We start from the raw sequence: 23,851 nt of genomic DNA, 5'->3' as shown, positions 1-23,851 counted from the left end.
CTCCCTGTTTTTGGATGTAGTACATCGCGGTCATGTTGTCCGTCCGGACTAACACCACCTTGTTGCACAGATGTACAATGAAGGACTTGAGCGCCATGAAGATCGCCATCAGTTCTAGATAGTTGATGTGCATCTTCTGTTGCTGCGTCGTCCATAGTCCCTGCACTGTGTAAGTTAGCAGGTGTGCTCCCCATCCCTGGAGAGATGCGTCCGTTGTCAGGATAACCTGTGGCACTGGCTCCTGGAACAGTCGGCCCTTGCAAAGGTTGTGTGGAGTCCACCAATGCAGAGAGTTGTATGCCCGACTGGTAACCAACACTAGGTCTGTTAATTGTCCCTGAGCCTGTGTCCACTGATTTGCTAAGCACTCCTGGAGCGGGCGCATATGCAACCGTGCGTGAGGGACTATGAAGATGCAGGAGGCCATCATGCCTATCAACTGCATGAACACTCTTGCTGGAAGTGAGTGTCCCGGTCTGAACTTCTGGATTAAAGACTGTATGCCGTCTATCCTGACCTGGTTTGGTTGTGCCGAGGCCGTCAGGGTATTGATTGTCGCACCCAGAAACTGCCGGACGTGTGCCGGCTGAAGGTGTGACTTCGGGTAATTCAACGAGAAACCCAGGTCGTGAAGGAGGTGAATGGTAGTCGACATGCCCGCGGCGCACTGCTGTTCCGATCTGGCTTGAACGAGCCAGTCGTCGAGGTAGGGGTAGACATGGATGTTCTGCCTCCTGAGGTGCGCTGCTACAGTCGCCAGACACTTGGTAAAGACCCTTGGGGCAGTTGTGACTCCGAAGGGTAGGACTTTGAACTGATAATGCGTGCCCTGGATAGTGAACCTGAGGTACTTCCTGTGGGACGGATGTAACGGAATGTGGAAATAAGCATCCTTGAGATCCAAGGTTGCTAAGAAGTCTCCTTTGTTTAACATAGGAAGAATCTGTTGCAGTGTAAGCATGTGGAAATGCTCTGACAGTATGTACAGATTGAGGGGACGGAGATCCAGAATTGGCCGTAGAGATCCATCCTTCTTTGGAATGAGGAAGTACAGGGAATAAACCCCTGTGCCTTCTTCCCCCACTGGCACGAGCTCGATTGCCCCTTTTTGCAGCATTACCAACACTTCTTGCTGCAATAAGTGCAAGTGCTCTGCTGACATAGGTCTTTGCCTTGGTGGAATGTTGGGTGGAGTGGACTTTAACTCTAGACAATAACCGTACTGGATAAGCTGTCGCACCCACCTGTCTGTGGTGATGTTGGTCCAGACGGGCAGGAACTGCTGTATTCTCCCCCCGACAGGTGTTAAATGGTCGGGGGGCAGTGACAGAGAGTCACTGGTTGCTTGGGGCAGAGGAGCGTGAATTGTTGCCTCCTTTGCCACGTCCTTTGTTGCTGTTTCCCCTGTAGCCCCTCTTGTTCTGTTTGGGGTACGAGGACTGTGCTCCACCTCTAGGGAACTGCGACTGTTGACCCATCTGTCCTCTGGTGACTCCACGGGCACCTGAGCGACGAAAATTATTGCCCCGAAACTGCTGAGATTGTAGGGCCCCCATCGATTTAGCAGTTTCAGTGTCCTTTTTAATCTTTTCCAGGGTGGTGTCAACATCTGGACCAAACAGTCTATCCGGATTGACTGGTTGATTAAGTATGGTTGTTTGGATGTCAGGTTTGAAGCCCGATATGCGGAGCCAAGCCTGTCTTCTGAGCATGACACTGGTGTTAACGGCCCTAGCGGCTGTGTCCGCGACATCAAGTGCGCACTTTATGGCCGCGTTGGAGATCAGTTGTCCCTCTTGTATAAGCAGTTTGGTGCCCTCTTGAAACTGCGGAGGCAGGTGTTCTACAATCTGCTCTAGTGTGTCGTAATGTGAACGATCATAACGTGCCAGTAGTGCCTGTGTATTTGCAATACGCCAGAAATTGGCAGCCTGTGCAGCCACTCTTTTGCCCCCTGCCTCTAGCACTTTGGACTCCTTATCCGGGGGAGGAGCTTCACCCGTTGTTTGGGAGTTGGCCCTCTTGCGTGCGTTTGCTACCACCAAGGAGTCAAGCGGCAACTGTCCTCGAATGTATGCAGGGTCTGCAGGCGCTGGTCTGTACTTTTTTTCAATACGTGGGTTGACCACCCTCGCCCTGGTAGGCTCTTTAAAGATGTCCGCAGCGTGCTTGAGGACCCCTTTGAGCATAGGCAGTGTCTTTACATTTCTTTCCGAAACTGAAAATGTGTCGAATAGAAAGTCTTCCTCAACTGGGTCAGCATGCATGTCCACATCATGATTAGCAGCTGCCCTCTCAATTAGTGCATGAAAACCTGCAGAATCCTCCGTAGGGGATGCACGTGTACTGAAGGACTGTGGCTCTTGCCCCACATCTTGGTTGCCTTGGTCCCCAATGCCATAATAAGAATCTGGCTGTGCATCAGGTTCATTTACTGGGAACGTGTATTGTTCATCGTCACCATAGTCCCCACTGTCAGAGTGGTCTGGAGACGGTGTTGGGCTCCTTCCCTGAGGAGGTAGAATAGGTTCCATGAGGACCGGGGCGTCCTGTGGAAACTTCTTCTTCTTTAGAGGAATGACGTAGGATTCCACCGGCTGCGAAGTGATCTTTCTCTTGTAAAGGGTCAACTTCCCCGTGTCCGCATCTATAACACACTCCGAATCCTCTTCGGGGTCGATCACCTGACCTGAAGATGTCCCCGCCGTAGAAGAATCCGACTTCTTTGGCGTCGATTTAGAGGAAAAAGCCTTTGGCACCACCTTTGGAGGTAGAAGGAAGAGGAGCTTGCTTGCCGACTTGTCCGGGACATCTGCCGCCTTCTGCGTCGATGGCGTTGGCGTCGACGAGGAAAGAACCTTGTCCTTAATTCTTTGTAGCGAAGCCGCCACGAGAGATGCGTCGGTGACCGATGACTTTGGCACCGACGGAGTGGACTTGCCCTCGGATGCGACGTTCCGGAGGTCTTTTAGAGGGATGGACGGCGCCGACCCCGAGTCCTTGGAGCGATGCGCCGATGTCCCCTTTGGAGCCGGTGCTGTGTCGGTTGCTTTAGCAGGCTTCGCCGGCGCCGGCGCGCTTGTCTTGTGCGTGCCACTTTTCTTAGAGGATTTCTCCTCTGGCGCCGATTTCGACCCTGTGGAATCGCCGTGTTTCTTCGACTTCTGCGGACCGGAGGTCGACGGAGTCGATGAGGCCGTCGTCTTACTTGTTTTCGCCGTTGCGACCGCCATCTTAGGGACGTTCGAGTCCTTCACTTTCGGTTTCGGTTTCGGGTCGGCCATTTTAGGTGTAGTCGAGACCGATGCTTTCAGTTTCGGTTTCGAAACCCTAGGCGCAGCAAGTATGTCCGTGGCCGGGCCGACAGGCGGGGCCGTGGCTTGCGCTACAGGGTCTTGGGTAAGGCCGACAGGCGATCCCGCGACCCCCTCGTGATGGTCTTCAACTTCGGGGCATAGCTCGTCCTCTGAGCTATCTTCCTCGGCCCCATAAACCATGGCGTCGTCCCCTACCTCGTCGACGTATTCAAGGCCCTGACCCACGACTCCGTCGTCGTCATATTCCGGATCGGCCTCGACCTCCGTCTCAGGCGGGGAGATTTGAAGATGATGGCTCTGGTCCTCTTCTTCTTGGTCGCCGAAGATGTTATCTGGATCCGGGGCCGCTTGCTTGGCCCCAAGGCGCACCGCACGCCGAATCATGAGAGTCTTCTTCGACCTGAACCTCGCACAGGCCCGGCAACTTCCTTCGTCATGGTCTGGCGAAAGGCATTTATTACACACCGGGTGTACGTCTATATGTGGGTATTTGGACCCACAGAGCGGACAGAGTTTAAACGGACTCCGCTCCATGTTGGGAACTTAGTGTCGAGTCGCGATGAGAAGGCCTCGACGTCCGAAGAGTTGTAAGAAACTCCGGTGATTCCGGCTCCGGGAGACGGAAGAAACTCGAGACCGTACGCAAACAATACCGACGTGAAGAACCCAAAGCCTTTTGGCCGTGAAAAATGATGTTTATTCGGTTCCGACGGAGAGACGTCGAGACCGCATCCGAACCCAATGGCGGAAAAAAACAATCTGGGGATGGAGCCGATGCCCATGCGCACTGTAGTCCAGGGGAGGAGCCACCCATCTCAGGATACTTCGAAGACTCTTCCAGGACAACAATGTGCGATCATCCGGACCCAACACTAGGTGGCGATCTAATGCAAAGATATGAATTTAGCAGCCCACATGCCTCGAACACATGGGTCCCACTCTGCAACTCTGGGCAATAGCTTGCTTAATCTCCACAACGGCCCTAGCAGCGCTGGGGATGCCTGGCTTCACCTTGGGGGTGCCCTCTCACAGGGAAAGCCAGGACGGGTTCCCCAGCGGTATACAGCGCCAGGACGCCACGTAACGAGGTAACAGTATGCTTTACAAGTATACATACATTACATTACATGTGGCTTAGAATCTTGGGGTAGACTGTCCTATTTGGAATGAAGCTGACACCAGTCATACTTTGGACCTGTACAGAGGAGCGAAAAAGACAATGGAATGGTTCACACCCAGAATCATTACCAGTCTTTAATTCAGGAACTTCCCGCAATCATGTTTTCCTTACATGAGTCAAGCTAAGTGAGAGGGGTAGTGTGGTATTTTCAAATAAAAGATGAATCTCAGAAGAATTCTTCATGTAGGTTTATTGAATACAAAGGATCCCATCCAACAGCAATCGAGTTACAGATAGAAATGAGCCGCATTCTTCAAACCATGTTGACCTCATCACATTCCAATTCCATGAAGACATGGAACCAAGATGCTCTTGCAATTCCACCAATACAGGATATCACAGGTAGCCAGCGGTTTATCCCGACCTCACTGTACCACACAAGCCTACGCTGCGCCTCACTAGTCTGAATTGTCTGTGTTCTTGTTCCCGCGGGATCTGGTTTAACAGTTTGAGCAGGACTGCCGCTTTTTGGGGTGGAGCCAAAACGGAGTTAAAACTGGTTGGTCAATGTGCCTAATGGAATAGTGAGGTTGAAAATGATGGGGAAGAGGGTCACTGGGAGCCAGTGGGGGCTGTTTCTGGTAAGACAGTGGGAAGTGAAAGCCACATGGAGGCTTGGCTGTTTTTTGGATCATGTTTCCAAGATGAACTTGAGCTGAGCCACAGATGGGCACTGCGAGCCTTTAGTTGTTCGCCCACCTCAGCTTTACAGAACTCAAATTATAAACTACAATCTGCCTTAGTCTTCAGGAACTCGGGCGGGTTTGCATCTGTGAGAAAGGGAAAATGTTGATTCACCACTTTAGAGTGACTTAAGGCTAGCCTATCAGAGAAGGTTTTGGGGAGGACGTCCCCACTAATTTTGGTGGATCACAGTTGACTTTCAGCCAGATCGATGGTTCTGTTGAAAGGAACCGGTAGGGACCACCGCTACAACCACAAAGCGGTACTTGGAGAGGCTGGGCAAGGACACCTCACATCAGTACAGAAGGGTGTTGGATCTTCTGCCACACAGGAAATGATGATTAAAAACCCTGAGAGGAAGAACAATTTAACTCACAGGAGTATTCCAGATGAAGCAGAACCAGTGCTTCTTGAATTAAAATGACATTTCTGCATTTCTAACCCATGCTTTGGTGTCTATGTTAGGTGAAGCTGTACAGGTGTGTGGGTGCAAGAATGAGCCAAACGGCAACAAGTGTTGTCACTAATCTTTCATCAGCACCAGTAAAGGACACTCATGGACGCTCACTGAAGAAATGATGTGCTTCATGCCACGCCAGCTTTTGGGTGGTATTGGATGCAGCTGGCGTAACAGCATCAATGGCACGGACGCCTTGGCATGCTGCCATCTTTGCACCCACTTCCATCCATCATGGGCTTGTGGTGACACTCCTTTGCAATCGGTGAGTCCTCTTCTGAAGGCTGCAGTGACCATAGGAATGTTGTGAAGCGGTTTTCAATGGTCTAAGGGTGGTATTAAGCACACACTAAGGATGTGTAAGGTATACATCCTATGGCGTCAAACAGGCAGAGAATGTTTGCAGGGGTTGTTGCAGATACCAGCTGCAACATTTCATGTGTGTTTTTTGGACATTTGGGGCGAGCAGGTGGCCAACGGACAGGCATCCTCAACGAGAGCTGTGTTGATTGCAGAAGACAGCTGCATTCCACATTGCAGGGGCCATCTTGGGTGTAGTGAAACACTCTTTCTGCCAATGGCAGTGCAGCTGCCATCACAGGTGGCTTTCAGGCTCTTCAGTTGCCTTTCATTGGGTATGATACTACAGTGGGATTTTTTGCTTTGAAAAATCACTAACAGAAAATGTAATGTGTGCAAAATGCCAATAGGTGATCCAAAATGTGAAGGACGCTTCAAACAAGAAATAGCGGAAGGGAGCTCACAGAAAACACCAATAGCTGATAGAGGTTGACCAAAGCGCGCGCACACACTCTATTTGATCATAAAAAAGATCTCAGTTGCAATAATTACTTCCCATTTTTATACAATGCAGAATTAAATAAAGATTTGTAGTTATATGATTGCTATGTTCCTTGAGGTCTCAGAACTAAATAATGGGCCTCCATCCATTATATGTGGCACATATAAGCAGTTTCAAAAAGTCCCTATCCAAGTGAAATAGACAACAGATAGGCTATGGTGACCATGTCTATTGTCTCAACTTCATTGGTCTAAAGGCTATCTCTGCATGTCAAACGACTGGGAGAAATCTACCGACAAGGCAACTTCCTTTCCTCACTTCATGTGTTGCACTGTTGTTTCTTTGCACTGTATCAATGATGGGTATTGTACCATATTCTGTTGTGGTTATCTCTCCCCAAGTTCACTTAACATGATCTAGTCCATGGTGGGCTACTCTACTTGTGTGACCTTTCCTCATGTGTCTCCATGGATTAAAGAAATCAGATCACAATGAAATGCAAAAAAATGCTGCACGCTAATATACCACGGCACCTGACTGGCAAGCCAAATGGTCCTGGCTATGCGGACGACAGCATTAAATCATGAAAGCACTGAAGAGGCACATTCCCCGGCACAACCCCTTTTGAGGTATGTAGAGAGAGCAACATTGTTCAGCCCCCTACCTGGTGTGTTCAGCCAGTCCTGGTAGTCCTCGGTGAAAATACCCTCCCCAATGTGTCGGAAGAACCTCTTCAACGTGTTGGCCACATCATCCACCTGGTGATCTCCGTCTTTCAGTAGCCACACCTTTCGAGCATCCTTCTTAAAAAGCTCCAGGAGGTTGGTGGTCTTGGAGTTCTGGCCGCTCTTCCGATAGATCCCTTCTGAGGTGAGACCTACAAAGGCAGAAAGAGTAGGTCGGTGAACACAATCTTTAAGACAAGTATACAAATGCACCCAGTACCAAAACCAGGACTTAATTTGCCTGAAAAGGGAACTCCTCAACGCATCCCATTGTTTACACTGATATACACTGGTATTCTCAGTAAGGCTCTCCTCGATGAAGAACAGGTTTTCTACTGGGACTTGTGTCGGTATGGCTTAACTCAACAGCTAGCGTCCTGAGGTGGTAGGATGACTCTAAATGAATGGATGGCATAATCGGTAAGCCTTGGGATGCAAGATGGTTCACACAGTTACACACCAGCCGCTGGCATGCGCTGTGATCTCAGAGTCACAAGTTCAAATCTGGAAAACTCCATCTCAGCCTTTCATCCTTCCAAGGTCAATAAATGTACTAACATTAAATTAGTTAATAGTAACACCGTTGCTTAGAGAGAGTAGGATTTTTAAACCTGTGATATAAAGATCTACATAAAAAAACCGTGTTGTTGTTATGATTATCATTGCTGGTCATGTCTAGAGTTCCTCTGCTACAGACATGCCTCCTTGGATCAGGGTTGGTTCGTTTAAATCGGAGCACAGCTCTTTGTATTTCACCTGCAGGTGTCCTTCACTTGGTCTTTTTTAAATACGATGACATCGCATCATTCCCGCCTCTCCCCTACTTCGATGAACACATGCTTACGATACTCAACAAGTTGGACAAAACATACTCCTTGAGGACGTCATGATTTTTTATTTGAAAAATTTCATGTAAGGTTTTAAACAGGTGAACCTTCCTCGTAGACTGCAATACATACCAGTCACAATAAAGTTTTAATTTAAATACTCAAATAATTAGTTCACTTAACAAATAGGTTCATTCCTCCCTTCCGAGGCATCCTGGAGCAGTCACAGACAGACAGGGCTCATTTGCAGATCATACTCGTGGAATGCAGATGCCAAGCGGAGCAGCTTCTATGATTAAAGACGATGAATGCTGGTCCTCTGTGCAGCCTGTACATTGTCTTGTGCTGACCCTGCTTGACTCCCAACCACATTACACCCCGAAATAAGCATCACAAGCTTTTCACCCTTTACTAAAGGCAGTTCGGGCCTACTTTAACACTGACTTGAAATACGTTTTTCATTTGTTGAGGCGGGAAGTCTTGTGCATGTCTCTGGACAGCGTGCTTCCCCTGCCTTATGCTGATCTCCAGGCAAGTCAGCTAAAAGTTACTGTATGTTTAAGAATTCAGGGTTACCCAGTTGCTAAGTATGAATGTAACAGATATTCAAATGTATTTATTTAATGAAATGTGTAATTCAATGTTTTTGCAAATGAATACCTTAATAACTTCAGATTTTAACGTGTTGTATACTACATTGGCTTGACACTTTAGTAATTTAATATTTAATGGTGACTGTCTTATATTCTATGTATTTTGATGTATTAGTTTTTCCATATATAATTGTATTTATCCATATTTTGTTATTGCAAAAATGTTTTAGAACCTGCTACTTTATTATATTCTTTCTGTACGGTATTTATGAAATGCTAATAAAACATTTCAACACAAAACAAAAGTTACTGTATGGTTTCTAGATCCCTACCTCAGTGAACATGACAATCATGCATGACCACTGAGGATCTGCCTGTTTACATGGATTGGGACCCTAGGGCTTGGCTCGGAGGTTGAGAGGGGGCAGGGGGGCACACATAGTGCACCCCTATTTCACAGAGAGTGGCTACTGCTCTCTCTTCCCAGGCTTTGGTAGACTGACAGTGGTGGCAGCAATACGGCTATAGTCAAGGGTACCTGTATCCCTGTACCCAAGTTGGGGTGAGCTATTACTGCTCTTCTGATCAAGTCTGTGCAGTCTCCCTTGCCTGTGGTCCTGTTGCTTTTGTCTTCCTGAGGCATGTAAGACAGAACCTGTGAGCTCCCGGGGGGAGGATGGTGAGTTGAGCCATTGTGTGTAATGTGAACTGAGCAGTTTTGCTGAACATTCCAGCTCCCCCGTACCCTTTTCTATTCCTTGGAGAAGCCTGGTGGGCTGGAGGTAGACACTCACACTTATCTGTGTTTAGCTGCACTAACTCTGCTGGGAGGCACCCTCCAACCTTTCTGTTGGGTGATGGTCACGGCCTCCTGGTCTGGAGTTAATAAAAATTCCTCTCTGGGGAATAGTGCAGTCTGGCACTGAGAGCCTGTCCGAGGGAAGATAGTGAGTCATCCACTGCATGCTTTGGATATGCAGTGAACATGCCACAAATGTGGAGCGGGGCACCCAGGATCCAAAATTAGCAGACCCTCTGATTGGATCAGCCTATCCATCAGAGGCGATAAAAGTCTGGCCTTGGCGGTCAGTTATTGTTTATGACAGGTCTATGGTTCTATCAGGAGGGCCCACACCGGGTCTGTTCAAGGAAGCCAGCCACGGCCTGTGTTGTAATGGCAAGATAAGAAGCTTGCTCACCACGTCTGTAACTTGAGGAAGGTTTTATATGACTGATGGACTATGCTACAAAATAATGTGCCCGTTTGACGAGGACCAGCTGTTTGTGTGATACTTGTGGAGCGACCTCTTGGGAACACAAGGAAATTGCGGAGAGCTACTCAAGATAAGGAAGCTTGCAGCACATCAACAGAGGCAGAGGGAGACGGGAAGCTTGATCCCAGTCCTTGAAGGTGAGATCACTTGCCCAGACCCCCTCCACTGTGAAGTGGGAGCCCGTGTGGCACTTCCAGTTAAAATCTTTAGCGGATGAAGGATGTCCGGTGGTACAGGTCCCTATCTTTCTTTTTGTGACATGTAAGGATTTCAGGGTGTACTGCCACTCTGGCCAGCCTCTACCCTCTTACAGCTAAGCCAGTGGCTACTGGACTAGTGGGACTCCAGACAAATTGTGCCCAGACATCAGGTTTCTGTGATCAGATCCCTGATGCCACTCGAGCTGTGTCTGCGCTCAAGACGGGAGGGCACTTCTGTTCTTTGGACGGGGCGGTTAAGGGCTGATCAAGAATGTTTGATTTCACATCAAATCCTGAAACTGTATCATTTCAATACAAGGATTGGTATCATGGCTCCAGCGAATTAGAGCAACCCAGAGCAACATGTTCTGTAATATGCAATGCTAATTGTGTGTCTACATGCGAACTGTGTTTTTGTAGTGCTTAGCAAATAGGTGATATAATACTATCTGGGGGTCAGAACTCTCGCCCAAAAGGTTGCAGAGTCATCTGTTTTTCATTGTTTATCCTAGTTTTATGTGTGATGTATTTCTCTTGTGGGTATTAAAGTACTTTTCTTTTATAAAAAGTAAAGCACTGACTGGGCATTGATTTTATCAGCGGGTGGTACGGTGTGCACTGCATTCGGACTGTCTAACCCCACTTCACCTCCTTGAGTACGCCTTGGACTGCTTGGTCTCGTCATCCTGGAGAGGAGTACTTGGTTGTCCAGTTTTGGGTCCACTAGGCCACAGGACACGGGGGGGGGGTCACTCCAGTGGTTGAAATTGGAGCACAGTAATACCTGGGTGCCCAGGAAGCCAGTACTTATTTCAAAGAACAATGGTCCTAAGGGATCAAAATATAACAAAAAATGGCAATACAGACTACAATGAGTACTATATTTTTGAAACACGTCCAGCCGGACGCAAGTTTATTCCAAAGATAACATGGAGTTGTTGGCCCGAGAGGAGGCCAAAAAATATAATGGCAAGATAGGGTACAGTCCTGTACCTATCCCAAGAGGTTTAAGAGAAGATAAACCAGGAAGAGAGGGATTTTTAGCAGTGTAGCATATTATTTAATATGGTCATATGAAATGGTTGGCACTGCACGGTGAATTTGTTGTATTTGTATTTACTTTAACTACAAGTCACCGATTGGCTCAAAAACTTCTTGTTTTGCCTGAAAAGTTTTCCTTTTTTCTATCCCTCTCTTCCTGGTTTATCTTCTCTTAAACCTCTTGGGATAGGTACAGGACTGTACCCTATCTTGCCATTATATTTTTTGGCCTCCTCTCGGGCCAACAACTCCATGTTATCTTTGGAATAAACTTGCGTCCGGCTGGACGTGTTTCAAAAATATAGTACTCATTGTAGTCTGTATTGCCATTTTTTGTTATATTTTGATCCCTTAGGACCATTGTTCTTTGAAATAAGTTAAGTAACCCACGGTCCAAAGGCCCCCTACTGGGTTCCCTTGTGTCCTTAAAACAGGAAGCCAGTACTGACACCATTCTTATGTGAAAACTGTGGGTGGCTGCACATCTGTGTCCCAGGTTATTTGGTCCATTGAGGACTTGTGTTTACGAGGTATCCCTCAAGACCCTCGTGGCACCCCATATTATCACCACAGTTTCTTGTCATGATAGAGTATAGCATCACATTCATGTACCATTTATGGAAGTGCAAATTGTTACCACTGAGTTGTAGGCCCAGCCTTGTGGAAAAAAACTAGTTTCAGCTCCAGAAATCTGCAGTTGCTCATTGGGGCATTCAAACTCACACAGACATTTAGATTTCAGGGGATAACCTGTTTTAGTACCAGACGCAAGGATGCTTCTCTAAGCAAAGAGGAAGCACAGCCATGTACTGTACTTAGGTGTATCCCAACACCCGAGCGTTTACTACACTGATGTATGATTACAAAATCACCACTACTAAGAATTACTCTGTATGAAATAAGTACAAAAAGTATATGCTTGGGTTAGGGTCTGGGGTACAGTGAGTAACAATGTACGGGCAGGGTTTGGGGAGGGATGAGTGTTATAGTTGGGTGTTCGGCCAAATAATGATTAGTGGTAGAATAGGGCTTACCTATTAGGGTTACACTTACTGTTAGTTTACATATCAGGCTTTGGGGTAAATGTAAAGTTTTATGATTTAGCATCGAGATTAAGGTTAGTACAATCTCCTCTGTATTAATATTATTTCATGTACTCTCAGTTGTGGAATTTCGACAATTGCTTTCCTCGGTAGTGTTAATTTCGATGCAGTCATTCCTATGTAGTGGAATACTGATATAGAGCATTCTATCTTGTGATGTATTAACGTTACTTACCGTACTGTGTTATATAATCGATGCATTTGTACACGATGACTGGAATGTCGGCGTCTGTGAGCTGCTGATCAGATAACGTGTCGCCGGAGGTGCCTGCAGCCTTCTGAATGGCTTGGACCCAACCCAAAAAGTGCAGCTTCTTCTCCCCATGGATATAGAGCATTCGAGAAGAAGGGGGATTTGTCAACCTTTGGGGAAAAATGAGAGTGAAATATTAGTGCATCCATCGCACAGTAATCGGTGATGACTACTCCGTACTGAATTCAAATCCGGCCCCAACAGCACCATTGATAAGAAATATGGGAGGGGACTGATCAGAGGGGCTACCAGAATGGCGAAAAGAGTGCAGCATTGATTTAATAATAAAGTGGTAAATGGTAAAAATATATGTAAAGAAGTAGGGACTGGAAATATAGTACAACAATGAAATATCTTCCAACAGAAAGGGGTCTATAAAATGAGGGTAGAAATATGAGACTGGAATGTGAGATTCTCTAACATAGTATGATCAAGGATTCCCCACAGAAAGAGAGCAGGAGGAGATAGAGATTACTCCTCCATGAAACTGCGACTTCCCAAAGGCAGGAAGCATCTTTAACCAATCATCCAAATTCAAATATGCTTATGCAAAACCATAAAGAGATCAAGCAATTTCCAAGCAGGTACTTGCAAGATGGATTGTAAAATGCATTCAAACATGTTATGTTAAGGTGAAGGGAGCGCTCTCAATACTTTCCAGAGCGCACATTACACATAAGAAGGGGTCTACCATGGCATTCTTGAGTAACTCCCTTCAGCTAGCGTATGTAAGGCAGCAAAGTGGTCAACACCGCGCAAGTTCACAAAACATTACTGTGTGGACATATTCTCGTACCAAGCTGTGCCTGAGAAAACAGTTTTGAGAACATTATTCCAAACATCTTCCTCATCTGCTCACTAGCCAATGCAGAAAGAATACTACTATATAGTCTTTGGAAAGCATGTGTATCTACAGCCACACATACTACAAACGGAATATATGACTTTCCTCGTAAACATGTATAGCGTGTAATGTTGTAGATTCAAATGCACTCTCCAGAAGTGAGCAATGATAATGTTTTCACCACTGAACTAGCTAGAATGGACAGGACATATATATACATACACACACACACACATTTCCTAGCGAAAAGGGGTCTATACAAGGACGGTGGAAATATGGCAATTGAATGTGAGTGAGACACTCCCCTCTATGCTCACCTGTATTCTTGCTATACTAGTGTGGAGTCAATGCCCATGCCCATTGTGGACTGAGGGAGGAGTCACTCTCCATCCCGTGACTTGAAACATCTTGCAAGGAAAACAATTTGTAATGCCCCAGACAAAACACTAGATTACAGGACTATGAAAAGCATGTGTATCTACGACTGAACCTTTAACGACCATCTAGATACATTTTCCTCTGCATTTTGCTCCTTTACACCATCCCCAGTGGCCATTTCCTGAACCTCAAATGAGTTTTCTATTAGCTCAGATACAAAGAAGAATGATATTTATTCTGTGTTTGTGGTTTAACTGAATTACCTCAATATGGTGTCGGAGCACTATACAGAGCTGGCAGCTTAAAAATAAAAACACCATGTGAGAGAGGATAGGGCTTTGTGTAGAGAGCTGCCTACTAGGCACTTCAGGCCATTACATTCTTCCAACATTTGCCCACTACTGAACAAACAAAAGATTGCCTAGGTTGTCTCTGATCCGGAGGGGTTTTCTAAAACTTGGAAGTGGACATCAGAACCTCCAAAGATTAGCTGTAAACCCACATTGTGCAGGGATTTCCAGCTTGCCTAGTCTGCCACCATATATTATCAGCTCTTCACCGGGTGACTATGTGAAATGAGCCAATATCAAGTGACACAGGTTTGGGGTTAGAGGAGATGTCTAAACACCACAAACTAGATAAAGAAATCCATATCCTTGCAGCGTGTGTGTACGCATATTCACATTAAATGCTCTCTCCTGCCATTTTGATTTGGGCTCAGAATATTGCAACTTGTTTTACGTTTAGTCTTGAATGTCGCCGTCAGGCATGCACCCCTTCACCACATTTCCTTCTGACAAACAACAAGTATATTTACTACTCACTCACACCCATGCCTTGATTACAGCTGTTTACTTTTAAGTCCATGCACCTGTGCCACTATGTCCTTTCACTTTTCCCTGACCTGCTCTGGTAGGATTCCTCAGTGAACTGAGCAATCTGCAAGTGCAATGAAGATGTTTAATGTTTTTAGATGTTTCAAAGGACAGGACTACGTGCTTTGGTGTTAGAGTTTAGTTTGCAGCGTGAACATCACCAGCGCCATTTTGTCCCTTCCTAGGCCTGTACGAGCGCGTAAGCGGCAGCCATTTTAGACACTATGGCCTCTCCACACATTTCCAGTCGCCTGCACGTCTCCCTGACCTCGCTAACATCCCCCGTGCCCTGACAGCCCCCGAACTCTCCTGCCTGGGCCATAAACGCATCTTCAGCGCGACCCTGCCTCGGAGCCACACCCTGTGCCGAACCCACAAACCCTTTCATCCCTTTCATGCGAACAGGCCCTTTGATAACCCCTTCCTCCCTGCCAGATTGTCCGAGCTGATCCCAGGCCATCACCTAGCCCTGCGGATGCAGTTTATTGCCCCCTACAGTAGAAACTCGCCTCTCTTCATAGGAGCTGAGATTAATCAATGTCTCCACCCCGTAAGGTCTGACCGATCGCACACATTTCTGTTCCCAGCGGAATGTCCAGCTGCGCGATAGCCATCACCTGCTGAGATTGGGGTGGGGACTTCTACTGTAGATATGTGTGGGAATGGGCCTGAAGCGGGGATTCCGAGGATGTCTTTCCGAACATCAAAGTATTGACAAGAATGTGTTGTATGTAATAAAACAATAAACCTGTGTATAAGAGGCCAGGTCACAGAGATGCGGTTAGAACACCTCGAGACGATGCCCTGTTTGTCCGATATGACGTGTTCTGCTCCGGAGAGAATTAAAACCTGTTTCCTGCTTTCCAATTTCCAGCGCCTGCCTCTTTATTTGATAATCATCGAATGGTTTAGAGGCGACTAACGCCAAGCAGTGTTAGAAAGGGTTATCCAGAGAAAACTGCTCTTTTACAATTGGCGCCCCAAACGTGGGGACCATCAGCGACAAGTGGATCCAGCGGGAGAGGTCCTGACGACAGAGTGAACGACTGCAACGATCGGGAAGACCCTCGTCTGGTGGGCGATCATCCGAACTTCACTGGTTCCGAGCAGACCTCTCTCGAGTGATCTACGGTCCTGACAGGGAGCCCTCAGGAGTGCCACGGCAATAACGGAGAATAATAGAGGACGATCGGGCGCTGGAAGTGGAAGATGAGAAACTGTCCATACGGTCCGGGTAAGGTCGTGCAGCACAACTCTTTTTGTTTGATTGATTGTTTGAAAATACTAGTTAAAACTTATTGTCTGAATCGCTTAACCTCGGTTGTTAAACGAGATTGGTTCTTTTTGAGACATTCTCTGCCTGCAAACGGTGAAGAATAGGAATATTCTCTCTCCCTTTGCAGATAGTGAAGGATAGGTAGCGCGGACTCTTTGTCCATATCGGTAAGGGCTGATAATACGCTGCGCCTATTTTCTCCCCACTGATTGTTTGGTTCTATTTTGGTTCTCTTGAGATATTCCCTATTTGCAAATAACGTAGAATAGAAATACTCTGTCTAGTCTTTGCAAGTAGCGAAGGATAGGTAGTGCGGACCTTTGTACACCATTGTTTGAAATCTTCTTTTTGACCGCTATACGTCATGCCTATCTTCTCCCCACTGATTGGTAGTTGGTTTAGCCCGGACCGTTTATTAGAGGTAGATCATACAGCTCCACTGGAAGGCACCTCTAATAAGGACATGTTCACTAAATATGGACTAGTCGCCGTAGCCTATAGTAAGCTATGGCATAAAAATACCAAGAAAGATCGAGAAAGTCAGTGACCACTGATAGGATCTTTTGATATAAATAAAATAGAAGCACTAGAAATAGCCCTTCGTAAACATAAAACCACGCCAACCATGCTTGATAGTCTCGGCATGTGGCGTAAAGAAGCAACGCAACGTAAAAAGAGAGACGAAGCAAAGACAGATAAAGAACTACGAAAGGTAGCTCACCTAGCTGGTAAAAAGCTAGAAAAGGAGATCAAGGGAAGAGAGAGAATAAAGAGAGAACGAGAGTCCGAAACATCGGGCCAATGTCCTGTTAGAACATCCTCCGCACTCTACCCCGAGCTACCCTCAAAGCAAACAATGATTTACTCTTAGGTCCCCCAATCATCTATATGCCCCCACCATATGCCCCCTCCCATCCTTTAGTACAGCACCAACAACCCCCGAACCTAAATGAAGGTAGTGCCAGGGCCTCGGTATCCACGGCCTCCGCGCCGACCGAGCCTCTCGTATTAAATACTACATCAAGGGAAGCTTCAGACAAACCTGAAGCCAAGGAAAAGGAAATTGCGAGAACAAACCGCTTGAACAAAAATGAACAAGCGGGTATCGATAAAATCGCAAAAACGCTAGTAGAACAACAAAGAAACAGAAGAATACATTTCGGACATGTGCAACTCATATGCCGATAGTCATAGACGACACTTTGATGTATGCTTTTGCTACCACACCCTCACAGCCTATGAAGAGAGATACCAAGACAGAAGACCTGAACGCTTTGCAAACTTGTACAGGAAGGTAGACATAGGAGATGAAAGCGAGTGTGATGTGACTGAACTCTTCTCGCACACGCTGGAAGTCTTTCGCCACCTCACTGAACAAGGACAGATAACTAAAAGCGCAACTCCTGTAACAACCGAACCCCCAATGGAGAAAATTGATACGATGATGCCTATAAAGGAGGCCGCTCCCTACTGGGTCCCCCCACGAGGTCAGGGAACTAATGATGACATTAACCATCAGCACGCAAAGGGTAGAGTAGTTTATAACTGGGTATACCAACCATGGGATCGACAAGATATCCTGACCTTCCGAAAATCCTTGCCGGACTTGCGGAAGAACCCCACAGCCTTTTATATGGAACTAGGTACAGCCTTAGGATCAACGATCATGACCTTAGCAGACATCGACTTGTTTTTCGGGCTATGTCTACCAGCTGATGTGTGGAAGCAAATCCGGAAAGTCGACCACCTTGAGCTGTTCGGCCATACCTGGGTGCAACTCGATGGCATAGATAAAAAACGAGATCCCGGACAGAAACCCAAAAAAGCTATTTTAGAACTCCCAGACAAAATTGTTCAGAAATTGAAGACGCTAATCCCTGAGAAAAGGGTAGACTGGTCGATCGTAACGGCTTGCCGTCAAAAACCCCAAGAAGATGTCTCCGAATACTTTTCTCAATTCGAGATTGTGTTTTCTGACTATAGTGGTCAGGACATGACCACTGCAACCCGACATCATCTGTTTTTCCAAAATTATGTCAAGGGTCTGTTGCAGGAAGTCTGACAGAAACTGCCGACCAGTGAGAGTAGTTGGGCGGCCTCCAAACCCGCGGCTATCCTTCAGATGGCCCAGTACTACGAGCATCAAAAGAACGAAAATGATAGGGCATCGGAGAAAAAGAAGACAGACCTCAAAGAAAGGGTTATGATCGCACAGTTGCAGGGAGTGACTATAGGAAAGGAACCCTACAAAGGAAACTATCAACCGAATGTCCCTAGAAACCCGCCTCCTAGAGATAATGCACCCACATCCTACGCTGGACGTAGAGATTTGAGTGAGAATCAATGTGCGTTCTGTAAAGGACTTGGACATTGGAAGTTCCAGTGCCCGATTCTGCTAGAAATTATCAAGAATAAAGAGACAAGGGACTCAGCGAACGGACCGAGAAATAGAGGACGTGGACGAGGGTACACAAACGACGCTAGTGACGAAAGGCCCGGTAAAACGAACACATTTGACCGTCCCCGACAGAACCAGTTCCAACAGTCTGATTACGACAATGCGTACGACTTTGCATAGGACTGCCAAAGGCAAGGGAGGGATCCAGTCTAGCTCTATGTTGACCAGCAAGGCCCTTATGTCTGCGCTAAGGTCCTAGGCACGAAGTCTCCATTTTTGGTAGACACAGGAGCAACACGTAGTGCTTTATCTAAACGACCGATTCCAAGGGCACCCTTGTCTGGCTCACACGTAACATCAATAGGTTTTGATGGAACTCCCTCCACTAATCCCTTGTCCACACCGATCCCTTTCGACTTAGAAAACAACACCACTGACACGACATTTCTGCTCTCCTCCAACACCCCCGACGCCATTATGGGTCTTGACCTGTTGAGACATTTCCAAGCCACCGTTAGATGCTCACCGGACGGAGTCCGAGTCATTTTATACGACAACCCCAATCTGCTCAAATCTTGTCCCACACGACACATGTTCTCTGTGACTGACGCCGACATATCCCTGCTTGACACATTACCTTCGTACTTATGGGCAAAGACCGACTCAGATGTAGGACGGATGATGATCGATCCCGTGCATGTGACTGTACGACAGGACGCAACACTCCCAAAACTCCCACAATATAGAATATCACCCGAAGGCGAGAAGGCATTGGTAGAGATTATTCAATCCTTAGTGGACGCAGGAGTGGTAGAGGAGGTAGTCGGCAACATTTGTAACAGCCCTATCTTACCAATTGTCAATAAACAAGGAGAGGGAGATGAGAAAGCGTACCGCTTCATCATCGACCTACGAGAGGTTAATAAAGTAGTTGTGCCACAATACCCCGTAGTCTCTGACATCACCACCATTCTGACCCTGATCCAGTCTACTGCCACCGCATTCACTGTCATCGATCTCAAAAACGCCTTCTTTTCCATCCCCATCCACCCAGACAGCCGATACCTCTTCGGATTCACCCTAAAATCCCGCTCGTACAGATTTTGTCGAGCACCCCAAGGCTACACTGAAAGTCCCAGGCCCTCAAGAGACAGTTAGATGCAATTCAGCTACCAGATGGAGTGGTGTTGATACAGTATGTAGAAGACATTATTCTAGCAGCCGACACCACTCCACTTGCAGTCACAGCCACCATCCAATTCCTACATTTCCTTGCAGAGAATGGTCACAAGGTCTCCAGGAAGAAATTACAGTTTTGCCAACCCCAGGTGACATACCTAGGCCACCTCTTATCTAAAGAAGGGAGGAAACTTACGTCCGACAGAATTCAGACTATTTTGGAAACTCCCGTCCCTAAAACCCTGAAGCAAGTCCGCTCTCTGGTAGGCCTCACCTCATTCTGTCGACAGTGGTTGCCAAACTTAAGCCTTATTGTTAAACCCTTGCTTTCCCTTCTGGCCAAAGATGTCCCCTTCCCACTCCCTTGGACCCCCGAATGCTAATCCTCCTTCAAAGAATTACGAGATGCCCTTTGTTCAGCTCCTGTTCTAGGAACCCCAGACTATTCCAAGCCCTTTTCTCTCTACACCCACGAAAGGGAGGGATGCGCTTTATCTGTCCTAACCCAATCCATTGGCTCCAAACAACGCCCTTGTGCCTACTTCTCTGCCACTCTTGACCCTGTAGCCAGAGCTTTGCCTGCCTGCCTTCGAGCTGTAGCTGCCGCTGCTGTCTCCATACGACAGAGTGAAGGAATTGTACTTTCTAATTCCCTCACAGTGCTAGTGCCCCATTCCGTGGACACCCTTCTGAACCAAACCAAAACCCAACATCTGACTAGCGCACGACTGACTGGATACAAACTGACTTTATTGGCACCCCACATAACTTTGAAAAGATGCACCACTCTGAATCCGGCTACCTTGCTACCCTTACCCGAGAATGACCCCCAATGTCGCTCCCCTACATGACTGTGTGACCCTCACTGACGAACAGACTAGGAGCAGAGTAGACCTCCGAGACACTGCCTTCCCAGAACCTGACGGAGAACTTCGGGTAGATGGTTCGTGCATTAAACTCTCCGACGGCACCACATCAGTCGCATATGCCGTTACCACAGCCCGAACTGTTGTTGAGACAGCTCGTATCACACAGCGTTCCGCACAAGCAGCAGAACTGATTGCCCTCACACGAGCATGCATCCTAGCAGCAGGGACGACAGCCAACATATATACGGACAGCCAGTATGCCTTCGGGGTGGTTCATCATTTTGGGCTCCTTTGGAAGGAGAGGGGATTCCTGACCTCACATGGCACACCGATCCTACATGGAGATCTAGTCTCCACCCTGACCGAAGCAGTCCTCCTCCCCAAACAGCTAGCTGTAATCAAGTGCCAGGCTCACAAGAAGGTGACGGACATTATAGGACAAGGAAATGCACTGGCTGACATCACTGCCCGAACCACAGCTGAAAATAGAACGACGACCCGCATGTACGTGACCAGGTCACAAGCAGAACAAGCATTGGAAATGCAATAGGTCTCGCATTAGGAAAGTTTGAGCTATTGGTCTTATAAATGACATTTTTTTTATTTATGTGTTGTTTTTTAAAATAGCTAAATTAATAGCTTTGTCATTTACTATACCAATAGTTATAACTTTCGCAAATGTGACACCTATAGCATTTGTAATGCAACATGTTTTGTATTTACGTGACTTAGATGTATTGATATTACAAATAACAATGGCTTTTAATTTTTTTAAATAATTAATACTTAAATAATTTATTTAATTTGTAATGTCAATAGCTTAAACTTTTGTAAATAACTTTTGTGAAGATTATGTTCAGTGTTTTTTTATTGTGACGAAAATCCAAGAACATAAGTGAAATATTAACATCTTTTTTGTGATTTGTAATAAAGTTTGAAAGCTTTAAAACAGCTTGAAACATTGAAAGAACATATTTGAACCAGTGATGCTGTGGTGGTGCGGAGTGATACTGTGGTTGCGCTGAGTGATGCTGTGGTTACGCTGAGTGATGCTGTGGTTACGCTGAGTGATGCTGTGGTTACGCTGAGTGATGCTGTGGTTACGCTGAGTGATGCTGTGGTTACGCTGAGTGATGCTGTGGTTACGCTGAGTGATGCTGTGGTTACGCTGAGTGATGCTGTGGTTACGCTGAGTGATGCTGTGGTTACGCTGAGTGATGCTGTGGTTACGCTGAGTGATGCTGTGGTTACGCTGAGTGATGCTGTGGTTACGCTGAGTGATGCTGTGGTTACGCTGAGTGATGCTGTGGTTACGCTGAGTGATGCTGTGGTTACGCTGAGTGATGCTGTGGTTGCGCTGAGTGATGCTGTGGTTACGCTGAGTGATGCTGTGGTTGCGCTGAGTGATGCTGTGGTTGCGCTGAGTGATGCTGTGGTTGCGCTGAGTGATGCTGTGGTTGCGCTGAGTGATGCTGTGGTTGCGCTGAGTGATGCTGTGGTTGCGCTGAGTGATGCTGTGGTTGCGCTGAGTGATGCTGTGGTTGAGGGGGTGTGAGGGTGAGGGAGTGAGGGGGTTTGAGGGTGAGTGAGGGGGTGTGAGGGTGAGTGAGGGGGTGAGGGTGAGTGAGGGAGGAGAGGGGGTTGAGGGGGTGTGAGGGTGAGTGAGGGTGTGTGAGTGTGTGAGGGTGAAGGGGTGTGAGGGTGTGTGAGTGTGAGGGTGTGTGAGAGGGGGTGTGAGGGTGCGGGGTTGAGGATGAGGGTGAGTGAGGGTGTGTGAGGGTGAGGATGTGTGAGGGTGTGTGAGGGTGTGTGTGAGGGGGTGTGTGAGGGGGAGGGTGAGGGTGTGTGTGAGGGGGTGTGTAAGGGTGAGGGGGTGTGTAAGGGTGAGGGGTGTGTAAGGGTGAGGGGTGTGTAAGGGTGAGGGGGTGTGTAAGGGTGAGGGGGTGTGTGTGAGGGTGAGTGAGGGTGTGTGTGTGTGTGTGTGAGAGTGAAGGGGTGCAAGGGTGAGGGTGAGGGTGTGAGGGTGAGTGTGAGTGTGGGTGTGAGAGAGTGTGAGGGTGTGTGAGGATGAGGGTGTGTGAGAGGGGGTGTGAGGGTGCAGGGTTGAGGATGAGGGTGAGTGAAGGTGTGTGAGGGTGAGGATGTGTGAGGGTGAGGGTGAGGGTGTGGGTGAGGGTGTGTGTGAGGGTGAGGGGGTGTGTAAGGGTGAGGGGGTGTGTAAGGGTGAGGGGGTGTGTAAGGGTGAGGGGGTGTGTAAGGGTGAGGGGTGTGTAAGGGTGAGGGGGTGTGAGGGTGAGTGTGAGTGAGGGTGTGTGAGGGTGAGGTGGGTGAGTTAGGGGGTGTGAGGGTGAAAGGGTTGTGAGGGGGTGTGAGGGCGAGGGGGTTGTGGAATGGGATAGGTGAGACCTAAAAATCTATCCAACAGCCGTACTGAAGGAGTAATGTGAAGTTCAATAACCAATCAAATGTCAGAAGTGATCCTTCTTGTGTTAATAATAAGGTTTAGGACATCCCAGTAGAACAGCGCACAGCAAACAACCGCAGAAGGCGTAGCAGACTGCCAAGTTACGGAAGCTCCTGCACTTTTAATGGTTTTCAGCTGGCTCCCAAAATGGGGTAGAGGACTTTTATGTTCCGATTTGCTGCACAGAATTGCAAAGGAAAAGATTATAATTTTTATGAATTCCATAGTTCTTGAACATGCTGGAGAGCACCTTCAAAGCGCAAACAACGTTTTTAACAGCTTCCTTAAATCGTTGTGATTGGGTGGGTTTTTGGTGGTCAAAAGGACAGCATTCAGGCTGGTTTTCTCAACTATGGAAAATGCTGCATAACCAATGAGTCCCCTCTAAATGCACAAAGGCATTAAAGGGCTTTACCTGCAGAGCAGTGTGAACTGCAGTGGTAGATCAGCTGCTGCAGGGGAGGAGGAGAGGTGGGCTGATCACCGTGGCCCCTGCGGCTATAGAGGTGATCCGGGAGAGGTTGAGCCCGAGCGGCCGATGACGAAGGGCACTCCACTTAACCCGGACATGGGGGTGGGAGGAGTGTTGATTTTGGTGTTAAGAGGGAGGGCACCAAACGGGAGAAATGTTAAAGGTCAATGTGATTAAAAAACATGTACGTAGTTAAGCCGCACATACGGACCAAAATGTCATATTAAGCTGAAAATAAAGTGCAGCTAAAGTATTCACACTGAATAAGGTCCGTGACCTGGAGCCCCCGCTCGGAATAGTTTTTTTTCCTAACTTGAAGGCGGGTGCCGGGATGAAACAAAGCGCAGCGCCCATGCACTTAAAACTAGTTTCATCACATAATCGTGTTGCCACATGGAAGAGAAATGTACGCATTCCACCGCTCAGTGTTTCAACAGATTTACAGAGAAGGCAGCGCAGAGAGGCACAGGTTAACGCAGCTCGACGCTCCCATTTAGCCTCTTAAAGTAACCGTACAAATGAGCCTGGATCGAGCATTAAAGAGCAACAAGCAGTGTTGTGGGAGTGGCATCGAGGGTGGCACAGGGAGATTACTAAGCCACAGCAATAGTCTCGCTTAGCGAAGCAGCTGCGCTGCATT

The 23,851-nt window shown here is 47.4% G+C and overlaps 1 protein-coding gene across 9 annotated transcripts in view; it reads right to left on the bottom strand.

Annotated features, from left to right (window-relative positions):
- The window catches only part of ARAP1 (ArfGAP with RhoGAP domain, ankyrin repeat and PH domain 1), a 768,097-nt gene that overhangs the window by 85,821 nt on the left and 658,425 nt on the right, over window positions 1–23,851 (bottom strand). For all 9 annotated transcript variants that reach the window (XM_086933788.1, XM_086933791.1, XM_086933794.1 and 6 more), the window contains exons 23-24: window positions 12,379–12,566; window positions 7,105–7,317 (exon numbers count right to left, since the gene is read on the bottom strand). In XM_086933788.1, the coding sequence (XP_086789914.1) occupies window positions 7,105–7,317; window positions 12,379–12,566 (401 nt within the window). The remainder of the gene's footprint in view (window positions 1–7,104; window positions 7,318–12,378; window positions 12,567–23,851) is intronic.

This window comes from Lissotriton vulgaris, chromosome 8 (assembly GCF_964263255.1).
Source record: "Lissotriton vulgaris chromosome 8, aLisVul1.2, whole genome shotgun sequence".
In the NCBI taxonomy this organism is placed as follows: domain Eukaryota; kingdom Metazoa; phylum Chordata; class Amphibia; order Caudata; family Salamandridae; genus Lissotriton; species Lissotriton vulgaris.
Note: the sequence above shows the minus strand (reverse complement) of the source record. Positions and strands in the feature narration are given on the sequence as shown.